General features: G+C 42.2%; 1 protein-coding gene across 6 annotated transcripts in view; it reads left to right on the top strand.

The window, feature by feature from the left end:
* TNRC6B (trinucleotide repeat containing adaptor 6B) overlaps window positions 1-24,752 on the top strand; it is a 259,643-nt gene that overhangs the window by 55,310 nt on the left and 179,581 nt on the right. For 4 of the 6 annotated variants that reach the window (XM_086712195.1, XM_086712196.1, XM_086712194.1 and 1 more), the window contains 2 exons: window positions 7,268-7,342; window positions 14,070-14,160. In XM_086712195.1, the coding sequence (XP_086568321.1) occupies window positions 14,116-14,160 (45 nt within the window). In that variant the 5' untranslated portion in view covers window positions 7,268-7,342; window positions 14,070-14,115. Of the gene's footprint in view, window positions 1-7,267; window positions 7,343-14,069; window positions 14,161-24,752 lie in introns of those variants that run through there. The other 2 variants (XM_086712201.1, XM_086712200.1) reach the window with 1 other exon arrangement.

Here is a 24,752-nt window from a genome sequence, read left to right as displayed (position 1 = left end):
TTTTCTGACTGCTGTGCCACGCAGTTTAGTGCTCACTCCTTGTGGAATTGCTTGCCGTGCTCAATTTCTTCTCCTTATCAATAGCATAAGACCTCTGAGGAAGGGATCATCTGTGAAATGAGTTTTTTTTTGAGATGTCCATGATGTACATTGATGAACACAGCATAAATGGTTATTGGTTAATGGTTATTCATATTATTATTATTATTATTCCCATCTTCAATATAAATATTAAGATTTCCCTAACTCACTGGTTATATTGGCGAACCAATATGCATTTAAAATTTTGTGAACCTTAATAGAAATAGCTATTTCATAAAAAAAAAAACCTACATAAAATCAATATGCAATATGGAAAAAACATAAAGGCTCTTTGATCATGGGTCATCAATAAATCGGGTACAAAAGCTGAACATGTTAATCTGTTTAATTCTTATGTGACCAACAATGGCAGTAAAACCTGGCCATAGGCCCTTGCTCTGCATACGCTAGCATTGCGCTGGACGCTTAGTGAGCATTTAGTAAAGCTGGCTGAGTTGACTCTGCTGTTTCGGTAGCTGCCTCTGCTGTTGGAGTAGCCAGTCGTCATCATTCCCTGCGTCCCCACCCCCACCTGCGAGTGGTCCATGCTTGTGCTTAGGTTCTTCAGAAGGTCCTTCCTGTTAAAGAATTGACAAGCCATCGTGGACTGAGCTAGAAGGCGTTAGTTAGTTGGCCAAACTGGATTAGTAGCTGAAAGTGAGCATCCCGGCTTCATACTGCATTTGTTTTTCTTAGGCAGCCCTCCCTGACTCACAAGATACAAAAATAAATGTAATGTCTTTATACCAGTGTCCTGCTATCAGTCCCCAAATTCCCTTCACAGCTTCTCCCTGGAAGTCTGTGGGTCCCACACAAATAGCACATTGTTCCAAGAGGCTAGCGTTACTTTACCACGGTGTTCCTTAGAACAGAGCATGAGGCCTGGCAGGTGGTTCAGTTGCTGAAGAAATGAATGAATGCATGCATGCATGGAGTCTGTACTGTGGCCCTGGATAGACTGTTAAAGCTGATAAGCAGCATCCTTATTTGAGTAGACTAAGAATATTGTACTGAATTGACTTTATTTTTTTCCCCAAAATGTCTGTGTTTATTCCATAAGAGTTTATTGGAATGTCCTTTGCACTAGCACTGTTTTCAATGATGATAATGCAGTAGTAAATTAAGACTTAGACCCTGCCTTCAGGAACCTTACAACCTAGTAGTATATGCGGCACAAGTGGAAATATATACCAAGTACAGTCGCTAACTCAGAGGGGGGACCCAGCCAGACCAAGAGGGAGGCATCAAGAAAGACTTCATGGAAAAGATTTCCATAAGCCTGCATCTTGAAGGTGGGGAAGAAATTTGCCCTGTGAGCGGGAAGCCAGTCCAAGTAGAAACAGCAGGTACAAAGCCACCGGCACATGAAGCCATGTGGTGTTTAAGGAAAACTGAAAGCACTGTGATTTTGTGAGATGAAGCCGAGAGATGAACAGGTACCAGGCCTTGAATACCATGTAGTGAGAATTGGGGTTTATCTTGAAGATGGATGAGAGACATTGCAAAGGCTATGTGGGATTGCACTTTATAAAGGTGATTCTAATGCCGGGGGCGAGGGGATGGGGGGGGTCTCGAGGTTAAGAAAACCAGCGGAAAAAGTAGTTCTAATAAATTGAGTAAGAAATTGCCAGAATTAAAGCAGTGGCAGTAGGAATAGGGAAGAACGTACATCCTGAAATATTCGGGCATTGGAATCGACAGAGTTCGGTGAGATCAAGATGCTGATGATGGTGCCAGATTTTTTTATTTGAGTGGGATGGTAGTATTCCCAAGTGAGGCAGAAGGAGAAGAACATAGTTTGAGGGAGGGTTATTTCATCTTAGGTGTGTTGCATTTTAATGACCATGTGGAACGTGAGATGAAAGGCATTGACATTGGGCAGTTTATAGAAGGCTCTGAAGTTCGTACGAAAGGTCAGCACTAGAGCGATTTGGGAGTCATCAAGACGTGGAGTGTAGTTAAATCTATGGGAGAAGGTAAGGACGTATGTGTATAATACAAAGAAAAGGAAGGATGAATTCCCAAGGAACATGCCAGTAATGAAAGGACAAGCAGAGAAAGACTCTCCAGCAAGAGTCTGCAAAGAAATGGTCTAAGCGGTGCCACAAGTAATGAATTTGGCCCCTTCTGTGGGGTAAAGGGACTAGACATGATCCATGATAGTTGGGGATCAGAACGAGGCTCAATCCTTGAAGCCAGGAGTTGAGTTGAGTTTCCTCACCACAACCCCTGTGCCCTTGTCCCCGTGTACAGAAGCAGGAACTCACCCAGCACCACCCTGCCCCTGATTGTGCATCTGAAAATCAACAGCGTTGACAAAGGCCTTGGGCTGGCTGCAAACCCAGGGAGATAGGAGGACTCAGACAACAGCTAAGAGACCAGAAACTAAAACAGGCTTCCCCCTGGCTCAATGACTGGACCTACAGTATTCTTTTCTTTTTTTTAAGATTTTACTTTTAAGTAATCTCTACACCCAACGTGGGGCTCAAGCTCATAGCCCTGAGATCAAGCTTTGTGTGCTCCACTGACTGAGCCAGCCAGGTGCCCTGGGATCTACAATATCCTGATATCAAGATAGGAAAGGAACACCCAAATGATAAGACTTAAAGATCATTCTGATTTTTAAATGGGAAAGAGAGGTTAAAACAAAACAATTGAATAATATCCATTGTATTTGATAACGGTATTGATAGGGAAAGATCTCAAATTACAACCATTAATAAGTAAATGAGAGATAAAGGTGTTGTGACCACAGATATAAACTTCTTTTAAAAGAAACTTAACTAGAAGAGGAAAGAGGAGGAGAACACAAAAGCAAGAAGAGATTTTAGGATTAAAGGGGATGTTTTTAGGAATGTGCGGGCTAGAATATTTTACAGAACTTCCAAAGTGCTGAACTTAGGTAGAGGTGACCTGAAACTGCACAGGTAACATTTCCAGATCTTGGAACAACCGTTAACACTTGTGTATTGGCAGCTAAATAGACTCATCTGCCTGCAGCGGAGTTACCTCCACCTGTGCTGCTTGGGCTTTTGATACTATTATTTGTTACTTAATTAAATAGGTTCCTTCTGGCCCACTTGGGCTGGGTGCCCCACTTACAGAGCTGAACGTATGGTACCCTCCTGTCTGCCCCGATTCTCCTGGCATCTGTGCCCACCTCCTGGGAAGACCTTCCCAGCACCCTTGCTGGTGTTTTGCTCCACCCCCACATCTGCTGCTTCACTTAAGATGCTGCTTCCGGGACATCTTGCTTGAAGTTAGGCCAGTTGCCAATGACGTGGGCCGTCAAGGTTTTCAGTGTGACTTGTGACTCAGTTAAAAGTTTATAGTAGGCCTGACCCTTGAGCAATACGGGGGTTACGGGGACTGACCCCCTGTGCAGTTGAAAATCCCCCTAGAACTTTTGACTCACCCGTCAAACATAACTACTAATAGCCTACTGGTGACTGGAAGCCTTACCGATAGTATAAGTAGTCAATTAATACATGTTTTGTATGTTTTATGTATTACATACTGTATTCTTACAATAAAGTAATGTAGAGAAAATGTTTTTTTAAATTTTTGAAAAATATTTATTTATTTTTGAGGCAGAGAAATAGAGCACGAGTAGGGGAGGGGCAGAGAGTGAGGGAGACACAGAATCTGAAGCAGGCTCCAGGCTCCAAGCTGCCAGCACAGAGCCCGACGCGGGGCTCGAACTCATGAACCGTGAGATCATGACCTGAGCTGAATTCGGATGCTTAACTGACTGAGCCACCCAGGTGTCCCAGGAAAGAAAATGTTTTTAAGAAAATCATAAGGAAGAGAAAATACATTTATAGTACTATCCTGTAAAAAATCCACATAGAAATGGACCCACGCAGTTCAAACCCATGTTCACTCCAGAGTGAACTGTATATAATAATCTGCATCCCAGAATTATGCCCGGAAATTAAACTGATAGCAATGGTGAGTCCTGGGTAAGGGTAGTGGGAGAGGGGACTTGTCCCTATCACTTGAATTTTTTTAAGTGAGAATTAAATTTAAAAGGATCGGCCTGAGTAATCAAATTTGAAAATTAAAACTATGCCATGTCAGAGGTGGTACTAGTAAAGTGGATATGATTTATTGGATACGTCTGTCTTTCAACTTGGCATATTCCCTAGGAGAGATGTAGGTCTGATCACGTCCCATGAGTAAGGTTAGGCACTGGGCTTGGAGGAGCTCTTGAAGTTTAGCAGGTCTGGCAGTAATCTAGTCCAGGACCCATGGAATCTTCCCAACTGTGTGTGAATCTCAAGTCAGTTTGGCTGCTCCGCAAGAGGACCGAGAAAACCAGAGTGCTTCAAATAGTTTCAGTGTTACTTGTGACTCAGTTAAGAGTTTATAGTATGGATGGCTATATATGATCCGGTGGTAGGATTATAGTGTAGTTCTGAACATTTCAAAATGACTTTTGAAAGAATTTGCCATTGCTTATACCTTAGAAGGAAAATAGTGCTGTAGATGACTTCAACTAGATAATTCAAAATGTTGATTTCAGAGCCAAACATTATGTTTATCTTGAGTACGAGTGCATCTGATACAGAGGTTCACAACCCTGTGGGGAAAGTAAGGAAGCTGTTCTGCAAAAACTGGTTTCCAGAGTTCTTGAAAATTGCCCAGTTTCCCTCGCCTGCCCTTCCCGTGCTTCAACTCCTTTTCCCTCTCTGAACATAAGCAAGCATCTGAGCCCGCCTACCAAGCAAGCAAAGGACTGAGCTGGCCGCCGTATCCTTCTAAACTTGTCTGGCAACAAGATATGTAATGATGGGTTACTTTGTGAAGCTGGTACGGAATTTAGATACCTGGTGAGTCTAGAAAAGAAGTCATGTTTAGCCTGTGCAGAAACTAATCAGAACAGAGAACTGAAAATTAGGATTGTCCTCTTGATAGTCTGTAATTGACAAAAAAATGAAAGAATCGAATCTATCTCTGAGGTGCTGAGGGTCACACACAACTACATAGCTGTTATCCTCCATGAGGGCCAGACCCATCTGGGAAGCTCCAGCCAGTTTCTTCAACTCTCCCCAGTGCCGTTTAATGGGAAGGCTCCAGGCTCTACACTGGCGTGCTGAGTTATCAGGAACATGTCAGGATTTAGTTCGGCTTATGTTTATTGAACTGCTCGATACCAAATTCAAAGATGTGTCACCACAGAGAGCCTTTGTTGTCAAGAAGCCCCTGTTGAGTGTGGAAATCAGACCCTCAGACACTACTGATATTATATGGTACGTCTTAGGGGAGGGACACTTTGTGCAGCCAAGGAGGGTACAGAAAACTTTCAGGAGATAATACCTGAGGCAGATCTTGCAAGAGGAGTGGATGAGAATCAGGGTAAGGGCCCTCAGCAGACATTAGTGCATGTGCTGTGGGCAGGGGAACCACATGTAATTCCCATGAATAGGATATGAAGGATATGATGGGGCTAGAGAGATCTTGAATTTTGCCCTAAGGGTAGTGGGTAGTTATTGATTGAATTTGAGCAGTGAAATATTCAGAGGTCACATTTGCTTTTTAGAAAGAAAGATTGCTGGGACAACAGTGTCTGTAGTAGAAGGATAGGGCTAATAATGAAAATATCACCAATACTCACCACAGCTCAATTCCATCTGGGATTTATTTATTCAAACACTGTTAAAAAAATAAGCAAAGGGAGAGTGATGACAGATAAGAGGGCAGCAAGGTGCTTTCAAGATTCCCTGAAGCACACTCTCAAACACTGCAGCATGATGTGGGACTAAAGCTGTACCTCATAATCTGCAGCCTTGGGAAATGGAACGCACTTTCTCAGACAGAAACATTAAGTTTCTTGATCATGAGACAAGGGCACAACTTCCAAATAGTGACAGACTTTCAGACAGCAGTGCGGGTTCTAATCACAGGCGAGTTTCTGTTGGGCTTGTGCGGCCTTGTTTTGGCCACTTTTGCACACACACAGAAGTCCAACCTTAAGCAGGATCTCCTTCTGGTATTTGTTTCTGCCACTGTAAAAGGAAGGGACTGCCTTGGGACCTCTAAATGTCTAATATTAAGTGGCTTTCATTTCATATATCTGTATGTTCACATGTGAGTATGTATTTCATATATAAAGAGAGAGACATTCCATCATGAAATAAACACAATTTTCCTTGCATTTATTAGCAACTTGCTATGATCTGATTTGATTTTGAAGAGGCCATTCCAGCCATTAACTGGGAACGGACGCACTGGGGAGGAGCAAGAGTAGAGGCAGGAGACCAGCTAAGAGGCCTCCACAAGTGAGGGATGATGATGGCAGTGGGAAAGAAGAATTCACATACCCTGAATCAGAAGTGACAGGTTGCTGACAAGCTGAGAGAGGGCTGGGATAGGGCAAGAAATCTAGGATGAACCCGAGGTTCTGACCCAAGCAACTGGGTGGAGGATAAGACAGTGGAGATGGGAGAATGAAGTCCGGGAGGGCAGTGAAGAGTGCTCTTTGGGATGCATTAAATCTGAAGTGATTATGAGACACCCTCATGTCAAATGGAGAAGCTGGAAAGGCAACTTGGCATTTTCCTGATAGAACAAATAAGGTAAAATAAAGGATAGAGGTTTAATATAGGTTTTAGTGTATCAGTTCACATTTTTAAAAAAAGATTTTGTGTGTTTGTTTTGTTTGTTTTTAAGTAGGCTCTATGCCCAGCATTTAGCCCAGTGTGGGGCTTGCACTCACGACCCGGAGATCAAGACCTGAGCTGAGATCAAGAGTTGGATGCTTAACTGACTGAGCCACCCGGGCGCCCCTCAATTTTATTCTAAGTAATCTTTACACCCAATGCAGGGCTCGAGCCCAACCCCAAGATCAAGAGTTGCACGCTCCACTGACTGAGCCACCCAGGTGCCCCTCAGTTCACATTCCTAACCACTTGCCTTTATTAAGCGTGCAGTTGGTGCCCTGCCCTATACTAGGTGTTTTATATGTATTCCATTTAAACTTCTAAAGAACCCTATGAGGAAAGTGCTATTGTTGTTCTCAGTGTTGAATGAGGAAGTTGAGGCTTGAGAGGCTAGGCCGCTGGCCCCGCAGTCTGTGGTGGTAGACAGAAGAGCCCGGATTTGTGCTGGGCTGCCTGAATTCAGAACCGTGCACTGCCATCTTGCTGTGAGCACGCAGCTCATTGTGATTTTTTTCTCTTTTCAGGGTTTTGGTTTTTTGCACTGAATGTAGTCTAGACTCATCTTCACGGGCTTGTGTTGCCCCAGAATACTGTCGAAGGTAAGTTTTTAAAATTTAAATCTGTGTATTGGCAGTGAGATGGGAGAGTCTTCATCTTAAAAAGAAGAAAAGTACATTTTGACATTATCACTCCTTCCCCAGGTTGTTCCATGAGGGTCTTTAAAGTGGCCACCACATCATCACATCAACTGATTGCATTTCTACTTCAGTAGGTCCCTTTAAAAAGCACATCAATCTAAATGGTTGACACTGACATTCGGTACCTCATCCTTTTTATAAAGCTAGAATTTGTTATTAGGATTTAGCAATCCCACAGTTTCCTGTGAGCATATTCCTAGCTTGTCTGCCTCTAGCCTGTCCTTACTCCGGTCTGTAGTCCAACTTACTGCCAGAACCAGCTTTCTAAATGATATATTTACCTGTGTCACTCCTTTGCTTAAACAGCTCTCATGGCTCCCAGTTGCTACAGATACCATCCTATAAACCACTTCAAAATCTAATTCCAATCAATGTTTCTGGCTGCTTTTTAGTGAGCCCCTATCTGTTGTAGGCCTTACTAGGCCATTTTCTATTTCCCAAATATTTAGTTGTCTTTCATGGCTTTGTGCCTTGGTCAATGCTCTTCTCTTTGGTTAGAGTTTGGAATAAGAGGGGAAAATACAAGCTATCCACTCTTGTTTCCTGTATCTTTCCTACTGTCCCCTTCTCCCAGACCCTCTGGGCAGAATTTCTTTTTCATCTGTATTCTAGGAGGGCCTGTTATTATTACAGTAATAAAGCAGGGTTTTACAGTAGAGTTATTTATTTGTCTCTGCCTCCTTTACTAGTCTATAAACCCTTTGAGACTTCTTGGAAAGGAGCTAACTGGTTTTTCAGTGCCTATTGGCTGCTCCTAGATACCTTGCTGAGTGCTATGCGTATAGTATTTAATTTAATCCTTATAACCCCTCCTCCTGACCAGTATTATGGATGAAAATAATGAAGATCAGAAAGTTAAGTGCCCAAGATTACACAGCTAATAAGTGACAAAGAATACTGATTTTGCTCCTTCAAAGCCAAAGCTCATTCTGCTACACCACTCCAGCTGAGCCCTGGGTGGCATGTGGTAGGGACCCAGTAGATATTTATTGAATTGATATCTATTGCAATTTAAATAAAAAGGACTTTAGTTGATTCAGTCACGCCTACATAGAAATATATTGAGTGTCTATTAAATTCCAGGTATACAGTTTTAAGCAAACTGTGTATACAGACATTAATGAGATACAGTATCTGGTGTCAGAGGGTTGACAGTCTACTAAGGGAGGCATCTATGTAAGGAAGTAAAGTCAGTGGCATGTTATAGATCACGTACTAGATTTCAGACAAGATCCGCTGGGGACACTGAGGAAGGAATCACCAGTTCTGCCTGGTGGTGGATCCGGAAACACTTTGTAAAAGCTGAGTCTTGAGTGATGAGAGTAGGTATTCTCTGGCGGTACCCGGGGAGACAAAGGCAGAGGGGGTGGTACAAGCAGAACAATGGAAACCAGAAACAATCTGGCATATTCGTGAAGCTGTAAGTAGTTCATTACGGCTGGAACAAAGGGAAGAAGAGGTCTGGCCCACGACACTGGGAGACACAGGTGAGGGCTGGATCCCGGAGGGCCTTGAAAACATTAACATATTTGCCAACTTTTAGAGAAGACCTGGCGCAGATGCTGTGTGATGTATGGTTTTACTCATATCTGGTCATTAACACTTGTCGAGTCCTGTCCCATGTGCGCTGAAGCACTGCCAGGTCATGACTGTCAGTCACTTACCATGGATGGCAAGCTGGCGATAGCTCTGAGGCGGAATCATGTGCTGAAGCAGAAATCAAATGCTTATGTTGTCACGTCATCTTTGACAACTTTACTACCACTTGTACGCCCCCTCCAGGACCTTTTCACACAAGTGGACTTTGCCTTGACTTTTCATCAGTCTGGTAACACTGATACACTTGGCCCCTTTGTCACTTCACAAGTGGAACCCCTAACTCAGCCATATACTTCCACATTGCTTTCTTTATTTTCCCTCCATTTTGTCAAAAGGGCAGTAAAACTCAAATAGACCGTTAGACACGACTATAAGCCTTGGCTTCAAACAAGAATGTCACCAAGGCTTTTTCAAGAAACACCTTAAAAATATTAAGAATAGTTCTAAAACCACGCATGCACACACACACACACGCACACACACGCACACACACTCACACACGCACACAGTAAATTAAAGAAAGAACAAATAGAAAAATAGGTGTTGATATGACATATAGTAAGTAGACAGATACATGGTTTTAATCAGGAAAGATTTTTCGAAATAAAAATTGGATGCTAGGAGGATAGAGAGGCTGATTGGCAGTGAGGGGAAGGGCTTTCAAATGTGGTGTGGACTGCATAGATAGAAATTAAGTTAGCAAGTTGTGTGCCGAGAATAGGAAGATTTTCCAGAGTGAAGTGGTATGGTGGGTGCACGGGGAGTAGCTAGAAATAGAGCTGAAAAGTTTATGAAGTAAAAGTCTGCTATTCATGTTATGGTAATGGGACAGTTGGGAAAATCATACTGATGCAGAGGAGAGGTTCTGAAGCGGAGAAGTTCCAGATATTGGTTGGAATTGAAGGGACCTGATAAAAAACATTCTCTCCACTGCCTAAGTTCTAAACCACAGACATAGAGGGTGAGGGAGTAAGGCAGGTGGAGATCAAATTTTCACTTCTATTACTAATAAAGTTGACATAGAACTGGCTCGTTTCTAACAGCAAGTCGGTTTCCTAATACTCAGCTCTGGAACTTAACAGGTTTCTTTACCCAGCAGCACTATCAGGGATAGACCTGCCTCCTAGAAGAAGGGAGGAGCAGAGCAAAACTAAGGCCCCCACGGGAAAAGGGCTGGAGGAGGGGCACGCCCAGTCTCCCTTCCAGACTCAATGACTGGACAAGTCACTTCACCCTGACAGCCTGCGTTAGGGATATAAGGCCAACAGTAGTAAAGGGATATTGCCCCACATGGAAGGAAACATTGAGAGCCAGCAAGTTTTCCTCCCCTAACCCATGTTGGCTCTTGTCTCCTCATGCGTTGGTCTGAAGTATAATCCAGGTCTTGTGAGGTGTGTCCCTCCCCTCTAGGGCAGAGGGGGTCTCAAGACAGTCCTGCTCCCACTTTCAAGAGGACAACCCCCCACTACCACCCACTCTTCTCTCGGGTATTCTCTTGGGCAAAATTGATGAGCCAAATAGATTTTGCCCCCAGGTACCCTAAAATGGATCAGAACAGTATATAAATTAACATCAACTCCAAGGGTCAACAAAATTGTTTCAGCACTGTCCCCACAGCCACCCAGTTAAGAAAGCACTGTCCTGCTCAGGAGCAATAATTCCTGATCAAATTATATTCCCAGAATGCAGTACTCAGTCTTACTAAAGGCTGTCGCAAAGCCACGGTGGCATCCGAGGGAGGGATCTGAGAATCAATTTGAAGTCTGGAAAAGATGGGAAAGTGATTTCGTAGGCAAAAGTAGTGAATATCCCAGGCGATACTGGATGATAAAGAACCTCTAAGGTTCTTTGATCTCCACCTGCCTTACTGAGGGAGGGAAGACGGCTGAGGTCCTCTTGTTTGAGCCTCTCCAAGGTATCCAGTTAGCCCATGCCAGTGTGCGCCATCCATGACGTGGACACTTCCACCCGATTTGGAAAACTCTGCCAGCAGGAGGTGAAATTTGGAACTGGGCCTTTCCTATGTCTGGAAAAAACCCAACCAATGTACACTGTCTTCTGCTTTAAAGATTAATCCTTGAAGCATCTCCTTCTTTTTGCAATATTTAGGGATTTATAGTAGTGGCAGCCCCAGGTACCAAGTTCCCTCCCTCCCTCTAGAAGTTCCCTGCCTTCCTGCCTTTTAGGAGTATAGTGAGAAACCTCTTCATTTCCATTGCCTGTGTAAGCCGAGCACAAACAATTCAAACGTAGAACCTCACTGGTTTCGTAGCACATGCGCTGTGTGAAATTCAGCTGCCTCACAGCTTATGCACAGCAAATAATTGTTCCCCTCGTTAATATCTAAAAGGCCTGTATGAAGAAAGTCTCTTTTCCCTAAAGTCTAATCTTTGCCTCAGCCATGCCTGCTTAGGAAAAGCTGTGCCTGCATAATTCAAGGTCAGGCAGCAGCCTTCTGTACTTTGAGGCCACCCAAGCCTGCTAATGCTCTATTCCCTTTGCTGAGGCCAGCACGGCTGGCATTTGCTTGCTAGGCCAGAGTGGCCGATGTAGGCTGAGGCCGCTTGCACGGCTGACATTTCGATGAGCTTTTCAGTACCGTCGCCGCCGCCCGCCACCACCGCCACGACTGACTGTGGCCCATTTCTTTGCTGCCGCCAGCAAAGCCCACATGCCTGGTGTATGCCGTCTCGTCTCTATAGAAACAGCCACTTACCTGAAGACAAAGTTACCATAACTACAGTCACCACTAATGTCAAAATACAGCGTGGCTGGTGGTTTGTAAGCTTCTAATTCAGCCTCAGTAGTGTAAACCTGGTATTTGACAGTAAAAACTCGTGTGGCCTGATGCAGCCTCTACAAGGGTAAAGCATGTTGCTCTCTCACTAAAGACCAAGGCCCAAAGTCCTGACCCAACAGAAGCCTTAGAAATTCCATATGCATTTTATTTCACTCCTCCAATTTCCCTTCATGTGTGTTTACCAAAACTCTAGTCCCATGCACCAGATAGTATGGTCTTTGAGAGACCCAGTAAATAGCACTCTTTTTCCCTTGGCTGAGTTCTGTATCAATTGAGAAATCAGATAAAAGAGTGGGGCATTTATTACTAATAAAGCTATAGTGGGGAATGTGGCTTACATCTACAGGCAAGTGAAGTTCCTAGCACTGAACAGGCTTACCTAGTCCCAGGCAATTGTGAGGGGCCTTCATTTAGGGGAACTAGCACAGAGGAAAATGCATGCTCCTTGGGGGCAGCTGGCTTCCAAAAGGAAGAGAGAAGGGCTGACCTCACAGGCCTTGTTTCTCCTTCTGACATTAGAAAAGATCCATTGGGATGGGACTTGTGGAAGGTGGAGAGAGGAGCCAGAGGGAAAGCTCAGGAGAAGCGAAGGAGGGTTCCTCTTTTCCAGCACATTAAAATGGAAATGGCACAGAAATCATTGGGGTGTTTTTCATCAGCTGTGCTTGTAATGTATCATCTATGAGATACAGTCTATTTCTGTAAAGCAGAATGAGCACTTAAGGACATTTGTGAGGCAGTTTGCATACGACATCTTTCTAGGTAGGTTACTGAGTGTTTCCGGTGCTATTAATTTAATTTTCATGGAAAGAATAAGTTTGTTTCTGCACAACTGCCATTAACAGATGAGGGGCAAAACCAGCTCAAGAAAGCCTGTTTCACTTGCTGGAAGCATGTGTTTCCCGCAAGGAATGGGCAGCGTCAGTTCGTCTGGAGTGAGTGAGGGGGGATGATTAGCAGACCTTCCACTGTACCAATTTTACGGTTCATTTCATGTCCCATAAATACACATCGGTTCCCCAAAAACCCCATTAGGTGAGCACAGTAGATTTTTTGATGCTCTTCTCCCACCCAACAGATGAGGAAACAGATTCCCACACCAGAACCACGTTACCTGCCTCCCAAGGTGCTGCGTTTATCAAGAGATTCTCTGCCCACACAAAAGATAGTACGTGCCAAGCTTCTTTCTAGCTTTTAGATTTTGTAGCTATGAACCTTTTAAAGTATTAGAGAGGTTTTAAATTATTAGTTACCTGTATTACATGGAGATTTGTGTCAGTTTGAGTAATTATTGTTCAGTAATTACATATTTAATGAATTAATTTGAATGTTACATATGCTTTTAGTAGTTTCCTTTTGGTACATTTTAATTCATAAAATTTTAACCAATGATTCATTTTATTCTTAGGGGAAAAATTAGTACTTTTTATTGTCTTGCCCTAGGATAGCCCATTCTCATGTAAAAGTAAATTAACTGATATTTAGCTTATTAAGCAAATTCTCTTAAAATAAAAAAGTGGGATCAACCATTAGCGTGTACCCTTATTTCAGTTATAAAATACAGCGAGGGGCGCCTGGGTGGCTCAGTCGGTTAAACGTCCGACTTCAGCTTAGATCATGATCTCACGGTTTGTGAGTTCAAGTCCAGTCTGGCTCTGTGCTGACAGCTGGGAGCCTGGAACCTGCTTCAGATTCTGTGTCGCCTTCTCTGTCTGCCCCTCCACTGCTCACACTCTGTCTCTCTCTCAAACATAAATAAGCATTAAAAAAATTTTAAATATATATACCATGAATATTGAACGTAAACTATAAACCCAGGAAACCTGGACAATCTCAACGGCTTATGCTGTGCAGACGGGCCCACTTCTTAGGTGGACGTCCTTTCTCTCCGGTCACTATTTGTGCTGTATGAATTGCTGAAGATTTCACTATCACGTCTGCCAAAAGTCAAGAAAAAAGAGGAAAGAAATCTAGAACTGTGTAACACCCCAGTGCCTTAAACCTCTCCTAACTATCCTACCGTAAGATGGTGAAAATTCCCTCTTACGTCTCTGCTTTCTTTCTTACCGAAGATGCATGGGTGTACTTACACGCACACGCACGTGTGTTACTTACGCTCATCACTTCACTGTATCTATGGTCTTGGTGATACAATTTCAATCTAATCTTTGAAAAACCGATTTTTTCACTGAATTCCTTATTTTTTTTTTCTCTTCTTACCTCTTCCAGGCGGTATTTGTGTGTTTCTGCAGAGTTTTGCACAGAGTCTGTTCCAATGCAAACCAATGAGGGAGAAGTGTCGGAAGAAAGCAGTTCCAAGGTCAGTGGACTACTAAAGATGCAAACGGTTGGAGTAGGAATTAAAAACAGAGGCAGAGGAGTGGGTGTTTTGTTTTAGGTGAATTTAGGAATTAGCTTGATTTAGATTCAAACCTAACCTAAGGTTGAGAAGATTTTTTTTCTTTTTGATCTCCATTTTTGTTATGCCCCATGAGCAATTTAAAACAAATTTTACTGAACTCAGAGAACTTTATGCTTCATTTGTACAACGGTAGCACTTTATCTTTTAACATTTTATTGTGCAAGTTCTATATTCTTATTTTAAAAATTAAAATGAGTCAGAAGTATTTGAGGTAAAAAGTAAAAGCCTGTCCCTTATTCCTGCCTCACAGAGACATTATTTAGACAGTTATTTTTAAATTATTTAGACAGTTTTTAAAAAATTTTTTTAACGTTTATTCATTTTTTGAGAGAGAGAGAGAGGGACAGAGACAGAGCACGAGTGGGGGAAGGGCAGAGAGAGAGGGAGACACCGAATCTGAAGCAGGCTCCAGGCTCCGAGCTGTCAGCGTAGAGCCTGATGCGGGGCTCAAACTCACAAACCGTGAGATCATGACCTGGCCGAAGTGGGACGCTTAACCAACTGAGCCACCCAGGCGCCCCATAGACAGTTTTTATTATAAATGTTTAAATAATAATTTGTTAGGTTTGGTTTTTCAAACTAGGGCTTGAATGTCACCATGTGTTTGTGTATATCTCTGTGTTTGACTCCATGTCCTGACTCATTCTCTACCTGGTCACGTGGGACTGTCAGTATCACCTTCATGTCTCTCTCCTTTCAAAATTGTCCCTAGTCCTTCCTCGGCACACCAAGGGTATCTCACCCTGTGTCCTGGACAGTGCCCAGCACCTATCGCTTCATCTGCTGCCCTGGACCTTCCTGAGGGGAGTCTTTCTGTTGCTGCCAGTGCTCCTGGTACCCTCTGTGGGAGGGCTTTTCCCTCTGGTCACTAGAATGCAATTTTGTATGACCTAATCGGTTTCTTGCAGAGACTTCAGCTGATTTAGTAAAAGCCGCTATTGTAAATACTGAAAGAAGACAAGTTGACAGAGTTATTATTAATGTAAAACTTCAGAAGCCCTTGAATCCTTTGGAGGCACAGTGACTATTTCTTATATTTTTCCCAAGGACCACTTCAGGGCTTATTTAATTTCCCTGCTGTGTACGTAAGAGAGAAAATTGAATAGCGCTAACACAGTTACCCATGAATCTGTCTTATTGTTCCACACTTTAGAAGTTAAATATGAAAATTATGTTCTGTAAAAAGTCTTTGATGACATATCAAGAAATCCAAAGGCGAGGAAATGTACTTCATTGGCCTGATTCCCTTAGAAAGAGACTCATCTGATCTAATTTATTTAGTATTTATGTGCCCATGTTGTCACACAGATCTGAAAGCAGATACTATTTTGTCTGTTATATGTGGCTTTGACTCATTGAATGCAGTGATCAGTTTTCTTAGTGCCCAGTCCATATTATACAGTGGAGCTGTGCATTACTAGGGAGATTCCAGTTCTAGTGTGGATTTACAGACACATCCTGGGCTATAGCTGTTTATTTATGTTTTCTCTTTTATTCTTTTAAAATGAGGTATTATAAAAAATGATACACATTTATAGTCACTTAATTAATTAATTCACAAACACTTAATGGGATGCCAGGTATGTGCTGATGTCCTAGGTGGCATGCAGAGTTACATAAGGCAGGGTCTCTGCATGTTGGGAACCTCTGGTCTCGTTGAGGGAGTTAACCATAGCATAAGGGTGACAATAGTGGTGTTAACTGTGGTATTGGCAGCTGGGTCAGAGCAATGAATTCCTTCTGGAAGGAAGCTTCACGATAGAGGAGGTAGCACTTGGGTTTTGTTGGAAAAATAAAAGCTTCTTTGTTTTTGTGGGTTGGTGAGTGGTGGATAGGAATAGGAAGGGCACTTAAGTAGAGTGAACCCTACGTAGCACATGTAACTGTTCATGAAGTCTAATAGGAGACAGTGAAAAGGTTTGAGTGTGTTTTTTAGATATCTTGCTGTGTATTAAACCACACCAAAAATTAGTGGTTTAAAACCACCATTACAATCTCCTGGGCAGAAGAATTCTGATTCATTTATGTAGATTACTTCACCCTCAAGGATGCGGAACATAACTTCCCCTTCCTCAAGTGTGGCTTCACACAGTGGGGAGCCTGACCAGCAGCATCTCGGCCAGGTGGTCAAGGTCTGCATCGACAGAATAAGTCATGGTTATAGATAGGATGGACCTTTGATGTGATGTGCTGAAATGGCACCTTACTTCAGTGGTCTTCTTCCCCCAAACCCATTACGCCACCCTAATCCTGAGAGAGACATCAGGCAGATCCCGATAGAGGGATGTCCTACAAAACACCTGACCAGGACTACCCTCAGAACTGTCAAGGGAAAACAAGATATGTCTAAGAAACCATCATAGCCAAAAGGAGCCTAAGGAGACGTGACGATGAAATGTAATGCAATATCCTGGATGAGATCCCGGAAAAGAATAAGAATATTAGGTAGGAAAAGAGAAAATCTGAATAAGGTATGGATTTTAGCTAATACTAATGTGTCAGTATTGGCTCATTAATTGTGACAAAGGTACGGAGATAAGATTAATAATAGGAGATACATATATGGGAAACCACTGCAGTGTTTTATCGTCTCTCGTGATCTGTGATTCACTGAGCTCTATAGGGCAGTTCTGCTCCAAAGTGGTATTGGCCGGGGCTGTAGTCATCCGGAGGACCAACTGGCTAGAAGTGTCCAAAATGACTCACTCACATGGCTGGCAGCTGGCAGTTCAGCTTGAGGCTGTTGACCTGAGCATCAAGGATCCTCTCCATGTGACCTCCGTACAGGGCTTGGGTTTCTCACAGCATGGCGACTGGGATCCAAGAGGGAGTACTGCATGCATGCAGAAGCCGCAGACTCAGAGGTCACACAGCTCTGTTTTCTCTACCTTGTGCTGAATTAAAGCAAGTCACAGGGCCTCCCCAGATTCAAGCCGAGGAGCCCTCTCAGGGGCATTCCACCTCTCAATGGGAGGACTGGGAGAAGATTTGAGGTCATCTTTCATCTACCCCATAGTGATTAGAGTGTTGGGTGCCAGTTGAAGAGAAGGGAATGACAGAGACCATTAGTCAAGATTGTCTTAGGCTAAGGAGGTTCAAAAACAGGCAACAGATTTCTAAAGCATGGAGGTGAGATGTGCATTTTACTTTTATGATTTGCTCTCATAACAACTAGTGTTGATGTACAGGAAAGACTAGAATATCTGTATCTTGACACTCAAATTCTCTAAAGGAAGAGAATCTAATTGACCTGGCCCAGCCTGTGGCCTGATTTCCATTGGGTCTTGAGTTCTCTGAGTAGGATGGCAGGGACCACAGATGAAGAAGGAGACACCATGAAAGGACACGTGAACCAGGAGGCAACAACCAGCCCTCCTAGGACAGTCCCCAGTCAATGCTGATGTAATCTTCCACTACATTTCTTACCAAGGACAGACTAGAATTTTTAATTTCAGCTCCACAGCTATTTTTCACTTTCCATTTAGTATAATTTAGGTTGATATTCTAAACGAGTTGGTGTTGGCTTACTAGTTGTAGAAATTCTGTAGCTACAGGCTTGGAATGTTTATTTTTTAAGTGAAATCTGGCAAGCATAGTAAAATCATCATAAAACGGAGCAGTGGAGGGTTTGTGATCTTCTTCTCTGTACTTCTTTGTGTAGTTAAGCGTTTTCTAATAAAAACAATAAAAAGACGCTCTAGAGTTTAAGAATTATAGCTATGGATTTAAGCGCCCATGTGTCTTTATTAATTACCATAAATAAAAAACACTTAATCAGGAAGCCAACATTTTAGTTATAATATTCTCTTTATTGTTCTCAGAGGTAACAAATGAATAAATGTAGTCTTCGTCTACAAAGGATAAAGTGATCTATTGATTGGCTTTACAACAAAGAGTTCAATGAGGTGATTTAGACTGTCTCCTGCTTAAGTTTTGGATCCCTCCATCTGAGACTGAATCCTATTTAACAAATTATAACAAGATTTTATGGCTTTTGGTATTTGAAGAGCAGACTGGGAAAGAAACCATGCAGGATAAGTATTTTTCCCATTTGTTTTCCTAGCTGGCAAACAACATAAATTAGATTGGATTCCACGTCTGGCTCCAAAGTCCATGCTGACTTCAGTCCTCCATCCTGAAGAAGTTAAATGCGGAGTAATCGATTCTGATTACTTCTATCAGAGAAACTTCTTAGATCGTTCACCTGGGTGTGCTAGAAGGCCTACAAAGGGAGTAGGTGCTTTGTGCATTTGAATAATTCATATAGGTTTGGTGTGGACACAGGCTTTCATTTCTCTTGGGTGAATAACCAGGAGTGGAATTGCTGGGTCATATGGTAACTTTGTGTTTTATTTTTTGAAGAACTGCCAAACTGCTTTCCAAATGGCTTCACCGTTTCCTATTCCCCCCAGAAATATATGAGGTTTCTAATTTGTCCATATCCTCACCAGTTTATTATTGTATGCATTTTTTATTCTAGTGGATATGAAATACTATATCATTGTGGTTTTGATTTGTACCTGGCATGCTTTTTAAAATGGAAATGAAAAAAATAATAATAAAGTGATAATAAGATGAGGGTGACCAGGCCCCACACTGGACTTACTGAAAGAGGATCTCAAGAGTTGGGACCCTGGGATCTATTTTTTTTTTATTTTTATTTTTTTAACATTTATTCATTTTTGAAAGTGAGAGAGACAGAGCATGAGCGGGGGAGGGGTAGAGAGACAGGGAGACACAGAATCCGAAGCAGGCTCCAGGCTCCGAGCTGTCAGCACAGAGCCCGACACAGGGCTCGAACTCTCTGACTGTGAGATCATGACCAGAGCCAAAGTCGGACGCTCAACCGACTGAGCCACCTGGGCACCCCTTGGGATCTATATTTTTCACAAGCACCCCTGGTGATCCCTAAAGCCAGTAGTACACAGATCACAGCTGAACTAAGGGGCCCTCAGAGGAGGCAGAAACCATGAATTCTTAAATTTACCTCTGAAAGGTGAGACCTACGCAAGCTTCATAGTGGGGTTCCATCTGGGGAAGGAGGATGGAGATTGAATTTGGAAAGGCTGGCTACAAGGGCGGGGGGGCTCAACTCTTCACTGCACCTATATTTTTATTTCTTTAAAAAAGATGGGGGAGGGGGGTGCCTGGGTGGTTCAGTCGGTTAAACGTCCGACTTGGGCTCAGGTCATGATCTCACCGTTCATGAGTTCAAGCCCCAGGTCGGGCTCTGTGCTGACAGCTGGGAGCCTGGAGCCTGCTTCGGATTCTGTGTCCCCTTCTCTCTCTGCTCCTCCCTCACTCATGCTCTGTCTCTCTCTCTCTCTCTCAAAAATAAATAAACATTAAAAAAATAATAAACATTATAAAAAAGAGAGAAATCTGAAGCAAATGCTATGAAGCAAATATGTTAAATCTGAGTGGTGGTTACATAGGTGTGTTTGTTATTTTATTTTCTGGACTTTTTTCTATATCTTAAAAATTTTCTATAAAAATAGAAAATTCTGCTTTCTCTGTAGCCCCAACCATCACATTTGTATTCCATTTAGCAAAAAAAAAAAAAAAAGAGAACTTGTCACTTCCCTTGGAAGTTGCACACTCAACTGTGCTTTTGTATTTCTTTGACCAGAATTTAATGACATGGCCACAATAAGCTTCAAATGATGTTAGAATTTGTGTTAGCTAAAATTTCTAGGTCTTGTTGCTAAAGAGGAAGTGCTTCAGTGTCTCAAAGTCAACCACATTATCCACTACACTGCTTTTATACTGGTCTTGCCCATCCTGTAGTTGTACAATTGGTTTTTTTTTTTTAACTTTACTTACTAACTTTGAGGAAGAGCATGAGCGGGGGAGGGGCAGAGAGTCTCCCAAGTGGTCTCTGCACCACCACCACCAGTGCAGAGCCCAGTGTGGAGCTTGAACCCATGAATGCTTGAGATCATGACTTGAGCTGAAATCAGGAGTTAGATGTTTAACCAACTCAGCCATCCCAACGCTCCTGATTTTTTTTTTTTTTAAGTAGACTCCACGCCCAGTGAGGAGCCCAATGCTGGGCTTGAACTTAAGACTCTGAGATCAAGACCTGAGCTGAGATCAGGAGTTGGACGCTTAACCAACTGAGCCACCCAGGCACCCCTACAATTGATTCTTTTAAACCTAAAGTATAAGACTTCAGAATTTTAAAAAAAGGTTTTTCAAAAGACTAATTCAGTAAGGGAAAGGAAGATCTTTCAACAGATGGTGCTGGAGCAACCAGGTAACCATATGGAAATACATGAACCATGATTACGGTGTATGTGATTATGTGTGATTACATCACACATAAAACCTAATTTGAGATGGATCATAGGCTAAAACTGTAAAGCTTTTGGAAGACAACATAAGAGATGTCTCTGTGATCTTAAGTAGATTGTAAAAAGCACTAACCATAAAAAAGAATAGTGATTTAGGGGCGCCTGGGTGGCTCAGTCGGTTAAGCGACCAACTTTGGCTTAGATCATGATCTTGTGGTCCATGAGTTCTAGCCCCACATCTGTGCTGACAGCTCAGAGCCTGGAGCCTGCTTCAGATTCTGTGTCCCCCGCTCTCTCTGCCCCTCCCCTGCTTGTGCTCTGTCTCTCTCTTTCAAAAATAAACATTAAAAAAAATTTTTTTTAATTCTTTAAGAACAGTTCTTCAGTTGAATTTCATTACAAAAAATTAAACATCTGCTAATATACTGACAACATTAAGAATGTGGAAAAGCTACGGACTTGGAGAAAACACTTGCAATACATTTATCTAATAAAGGTCTCATATCTAGAATATATATAGAATTCGTAAAAATCAATAAGAAAAGTAAAAACTCTGGACAAAAGACATAAATAGATATTTCACAAAATAAGATATGCAAATGGCCATAAAAATAGGATATTCAACATTATTCATGAGGGAAATGTAAGTTAAAACTAATGTGGTATTACACACTCACCAAAATTTGAAAGATTGACCATACCAAGTGTCAAAGAATGTGGAGCAACGGAACTCTCATACATTGTTAGGAGGAGTATAAACTGGTATAACTACTTCAGAAACTTTCTCAAATCTCTGATCAAGTTAAACATATGCCTACCCTGTAAGCCAGATGTTCTACTTCTAAGTATGTACCTAATACACATGACTGCATATGTCCACAAAGAGACGTATGAGAATATTTGTGGTAACTTTAGTTGTAACAGCCCCAAACCAGATATAGCTTAACTGTCCATCAACAAGTAAATAAATAAATGAATTATAGGATGTTCAGTGAAATACTACTAAGCTTAAAAATTAGACTTTTGAGGGGCGCCTGGGTGGCTCAGTCAGTTAAGCGTCTGACTTCGGCTTGGGTCATGATCTCACAGGCCATGAGTTCGAGCTCTGTATCGGGCTCTGTGCTGACAGCTCAGAGCCTGGAGCCTATTTTGGATTCTGTGTCTCCCTCTCTCTGCCCCTCCCCGACTCACACTCTGTCTCTCAAAAATAAACATTTAAAAAATTAGACTTTTGATTCACATAAAAACATGCATGAATCTCAAAAACATTATATTGACCGGAAAAAGATGGGAACAAAAGTGTATATTCTCCCACATTCTAATTACATAAAGTTTATGAACATGTAAACCTCATCCTCAGCGATAGAATCATTCCCCGGGGTGTGTATGAGAGTATCCAAGAGAAGAGGCTTGTGGGAGTATTCTGGGGAGATGGACATCTGCTCTCTTCATCCGTGGGGTAGTTATACAGGTACAATTGTTATCTAAAATCCACTGAGCACTACACTTAAAGTTTATGTATTTTTCTGTGAATTGTACCTCAGTTTAAAAGAGACCAATATTAGGAGCTTCTGCCCTTCCTCTTAGTCTGCTAAGACTATCTTGAATATTGTTCCTGTCATCCACTATATTAGTTGTCCTTAGCTTTATAGTTAGGAAATATATATGCTTTCCTTTCTTTTTTTAATGAGATTTTATTTATTTATTTATTTATTTATTTATTTATTTATTTATTTATTTATTATTTAATGTTTATTTAGAGAGAGAGAGAGAGAGAGCAGGAGTTGGGGAGGGGCAGAGAGGGGGAGGGAGTCACATAATCTGAAACAGGCTTGGGGTACCTGGGTGGCTCCGTCGGTTAAGCGTCTGACTTCAGCTCCAGTCATGATCTCACAGCTTGGGTGTTCGAGCCCTGTGTGGGGCTCTGCACTGACAGCTTTGGAGCCTGGAGCCTGCTTCAGATTCTATGTCTCCATGTCTCTCTCTGCTCCTCCCTGGCTTGTGCGCTCTCTCTCTCTCTCAAAAATAAACATACATTAAAAAAAAATTAAAAAAAAAAAAGAATCTGAAACAGGCTTCAGGCTCTATGCTGTAGCACAGAGCCCAATACAGGAATCGAACTGAGGAACTGTGAGATCATGACCTAGGCCAAAGTCAGACACTTAACCAACCGAGCCACCCAGATGCCCCTAAAGATTTTATTTTTAAGTAATCTCTACACCCAGCGTGGGGCCCAAACTCACAACCCCAAGATCAAGAGTCTTATGCTTCACCTACTGAGCCAGCAGCTGCCCCTGCATGCTTTCTTTTAAAAAAATGGATAGGATTTAGCAATTAATTTGATGTGGAGGAAAAAGGAAAAGGAGATATCAATAATGACATCAAGACTTTAAGCTGAGTCACTGGAAGAAAGAGGGTGCTGCTGTTAAAAATAGGAAACATGAGGGGCGCCTGGGTGGCTCAGCTGGTTAAGCGTCCGACTTCGGCTCAGGTCCAGATCTAGTGGTTTGTGAGTTCGGGCCCCGTATTGGGCTGTGTGCTGACAGCTCAAAGCCTGGAGCCTCCTTCGATTCTGTGTCTCTCGCTCTGCCCCTCCCCTGCTCGCGCTCTGTCTCTGTCTCAAAAATAAATAAAACATTTTTAAAAAAATTAAAAAAAGAATAGGAAACATAAGAGAAGAAACAGGTCGGGGGAGGGTAGGATGAATTCTGTGTTAAACAGAATTTGAGATATTGTCTTTGTGGCAGTGTGTGGCAGCCAGGTGAAACCAGGAGGCTGGAAACAGGATGATTCGGGGCTGAAAATAACTGAATTGGAGAGAATCATTCAAATGGAACAGTTGAAACCATGAGGTTAGATGAAATTTCTGTGGCAAAATGTGAAGACATGGGTTCAGTGACAGAACCTGGGGAAATAGATGTTTGGAGAGCAGTTAAGAAAGAGAAGCAGAGATTAGCAAGTTAGAGTCAGGAAATATTTATCAAACAACTTTTTGTGCCAGGTTTATAAGGAACAAGACAGTCAAGAATCTCTGCACCAGGAAGTTTGCATTTTTGGTTGGGGGAGATAGACAACAAACACATAAGTAAGCGTTCCTTTTAGGCGGTGATATGTGTTAAGCCAGTGACTGAGTGGGGAGCTATTTTAGCTGGGTAGTCAGAGAAGGTCTGTTCAGAGAGATGCACTTGAGCTGATGCCTCAAGGATATGAAGGATGCTTCCATGTGATGATATGAGAGAATATTCCTAAGGCAAAGGCATAAATTCAAAGGCTCTAAGATTGGGTGAGAGAGAAGAAAAGAAATGGAGAGTGTAGTCTAGTACAAGGCAGAGGAGATTTTAAATGGGAGGCTCTTTGAATGATGGCTACTGCATCAACTGTTACATAGCGGACAAGGAGAAATAGAGATGCTAAGTGGCAAGGATATTCCACTTAGTAATAAAATCACTAAGAATTGAAAGAAGGATGACATTACACTAAGTAATGTATAGAATTGTTGAATCACTGTAGTGTATACTTGAAAGTGATATAACACTGTATGTTAACTATACTGCAATTAAAATTAAAAGCTTAATTTAAAAAAAGAAGAAAGCATCGAAAACGGACTCTGTCAGATATTTGCATACCTATGTTCGTAGCCGCCTTATTTACAGTGGCCAAGAAGTAAAACCAACCCAGTGTCGCTTGGTGGATGAATGGATAAACAAAAAGTGGTATATCCCAACAATGGAATAAGCTTTAGCCTTAAAAAGGAAGAAAATTCTGACACCTGCTACAACACACATGAACCTTGAAGACATTATGCTTAGTGAAATAAGCCAGTCACCAAAGGGCAAATCCTGTATGATTCTTATTTGTATAAGGTGCCTAGGGTGGTGCCTCATAGAAACAGAGAACAGCGTGGTGGTTGCCAGGGACTGAAGGGAGAGGGGAATAGAAAGTATAAAGTTTCAGTTTGGAAAGATGAGAAAAATTCCGGAGATGTATGCTGGTGATGGTTGCACAGCAATGTGAACATACTTAATGCCATTGAACTGCATGCGTAAAAATCGTTAAAATACCACAATTTTAAAAAGATTTTATTTTTAAGTCATCTCTATACCTAACATAGGGCTCGAAATTATAACCCTGACACCAAGAGTTGCATGCTCCACCGAATGAGCCAGCCAGGTTCTCCTAAGACACCATAATTTTTCA

This window comes from Puma concolor, chromosome B4, assembly GCF_028749965.1.
Source record: "Puma concolor isolate L17-30 chromosome B4, mPumCon1.1.hap2, whole genome shotgun sequence".
Lineage (NCBI taxonomy): Eukaryota > Metazoa > Chordata > Mammalia > Carnivora > Felidae > Puma > Puma concolor.
This window is presented reverse-complemented; position numbering and strand designations above follow the sequence as displayed.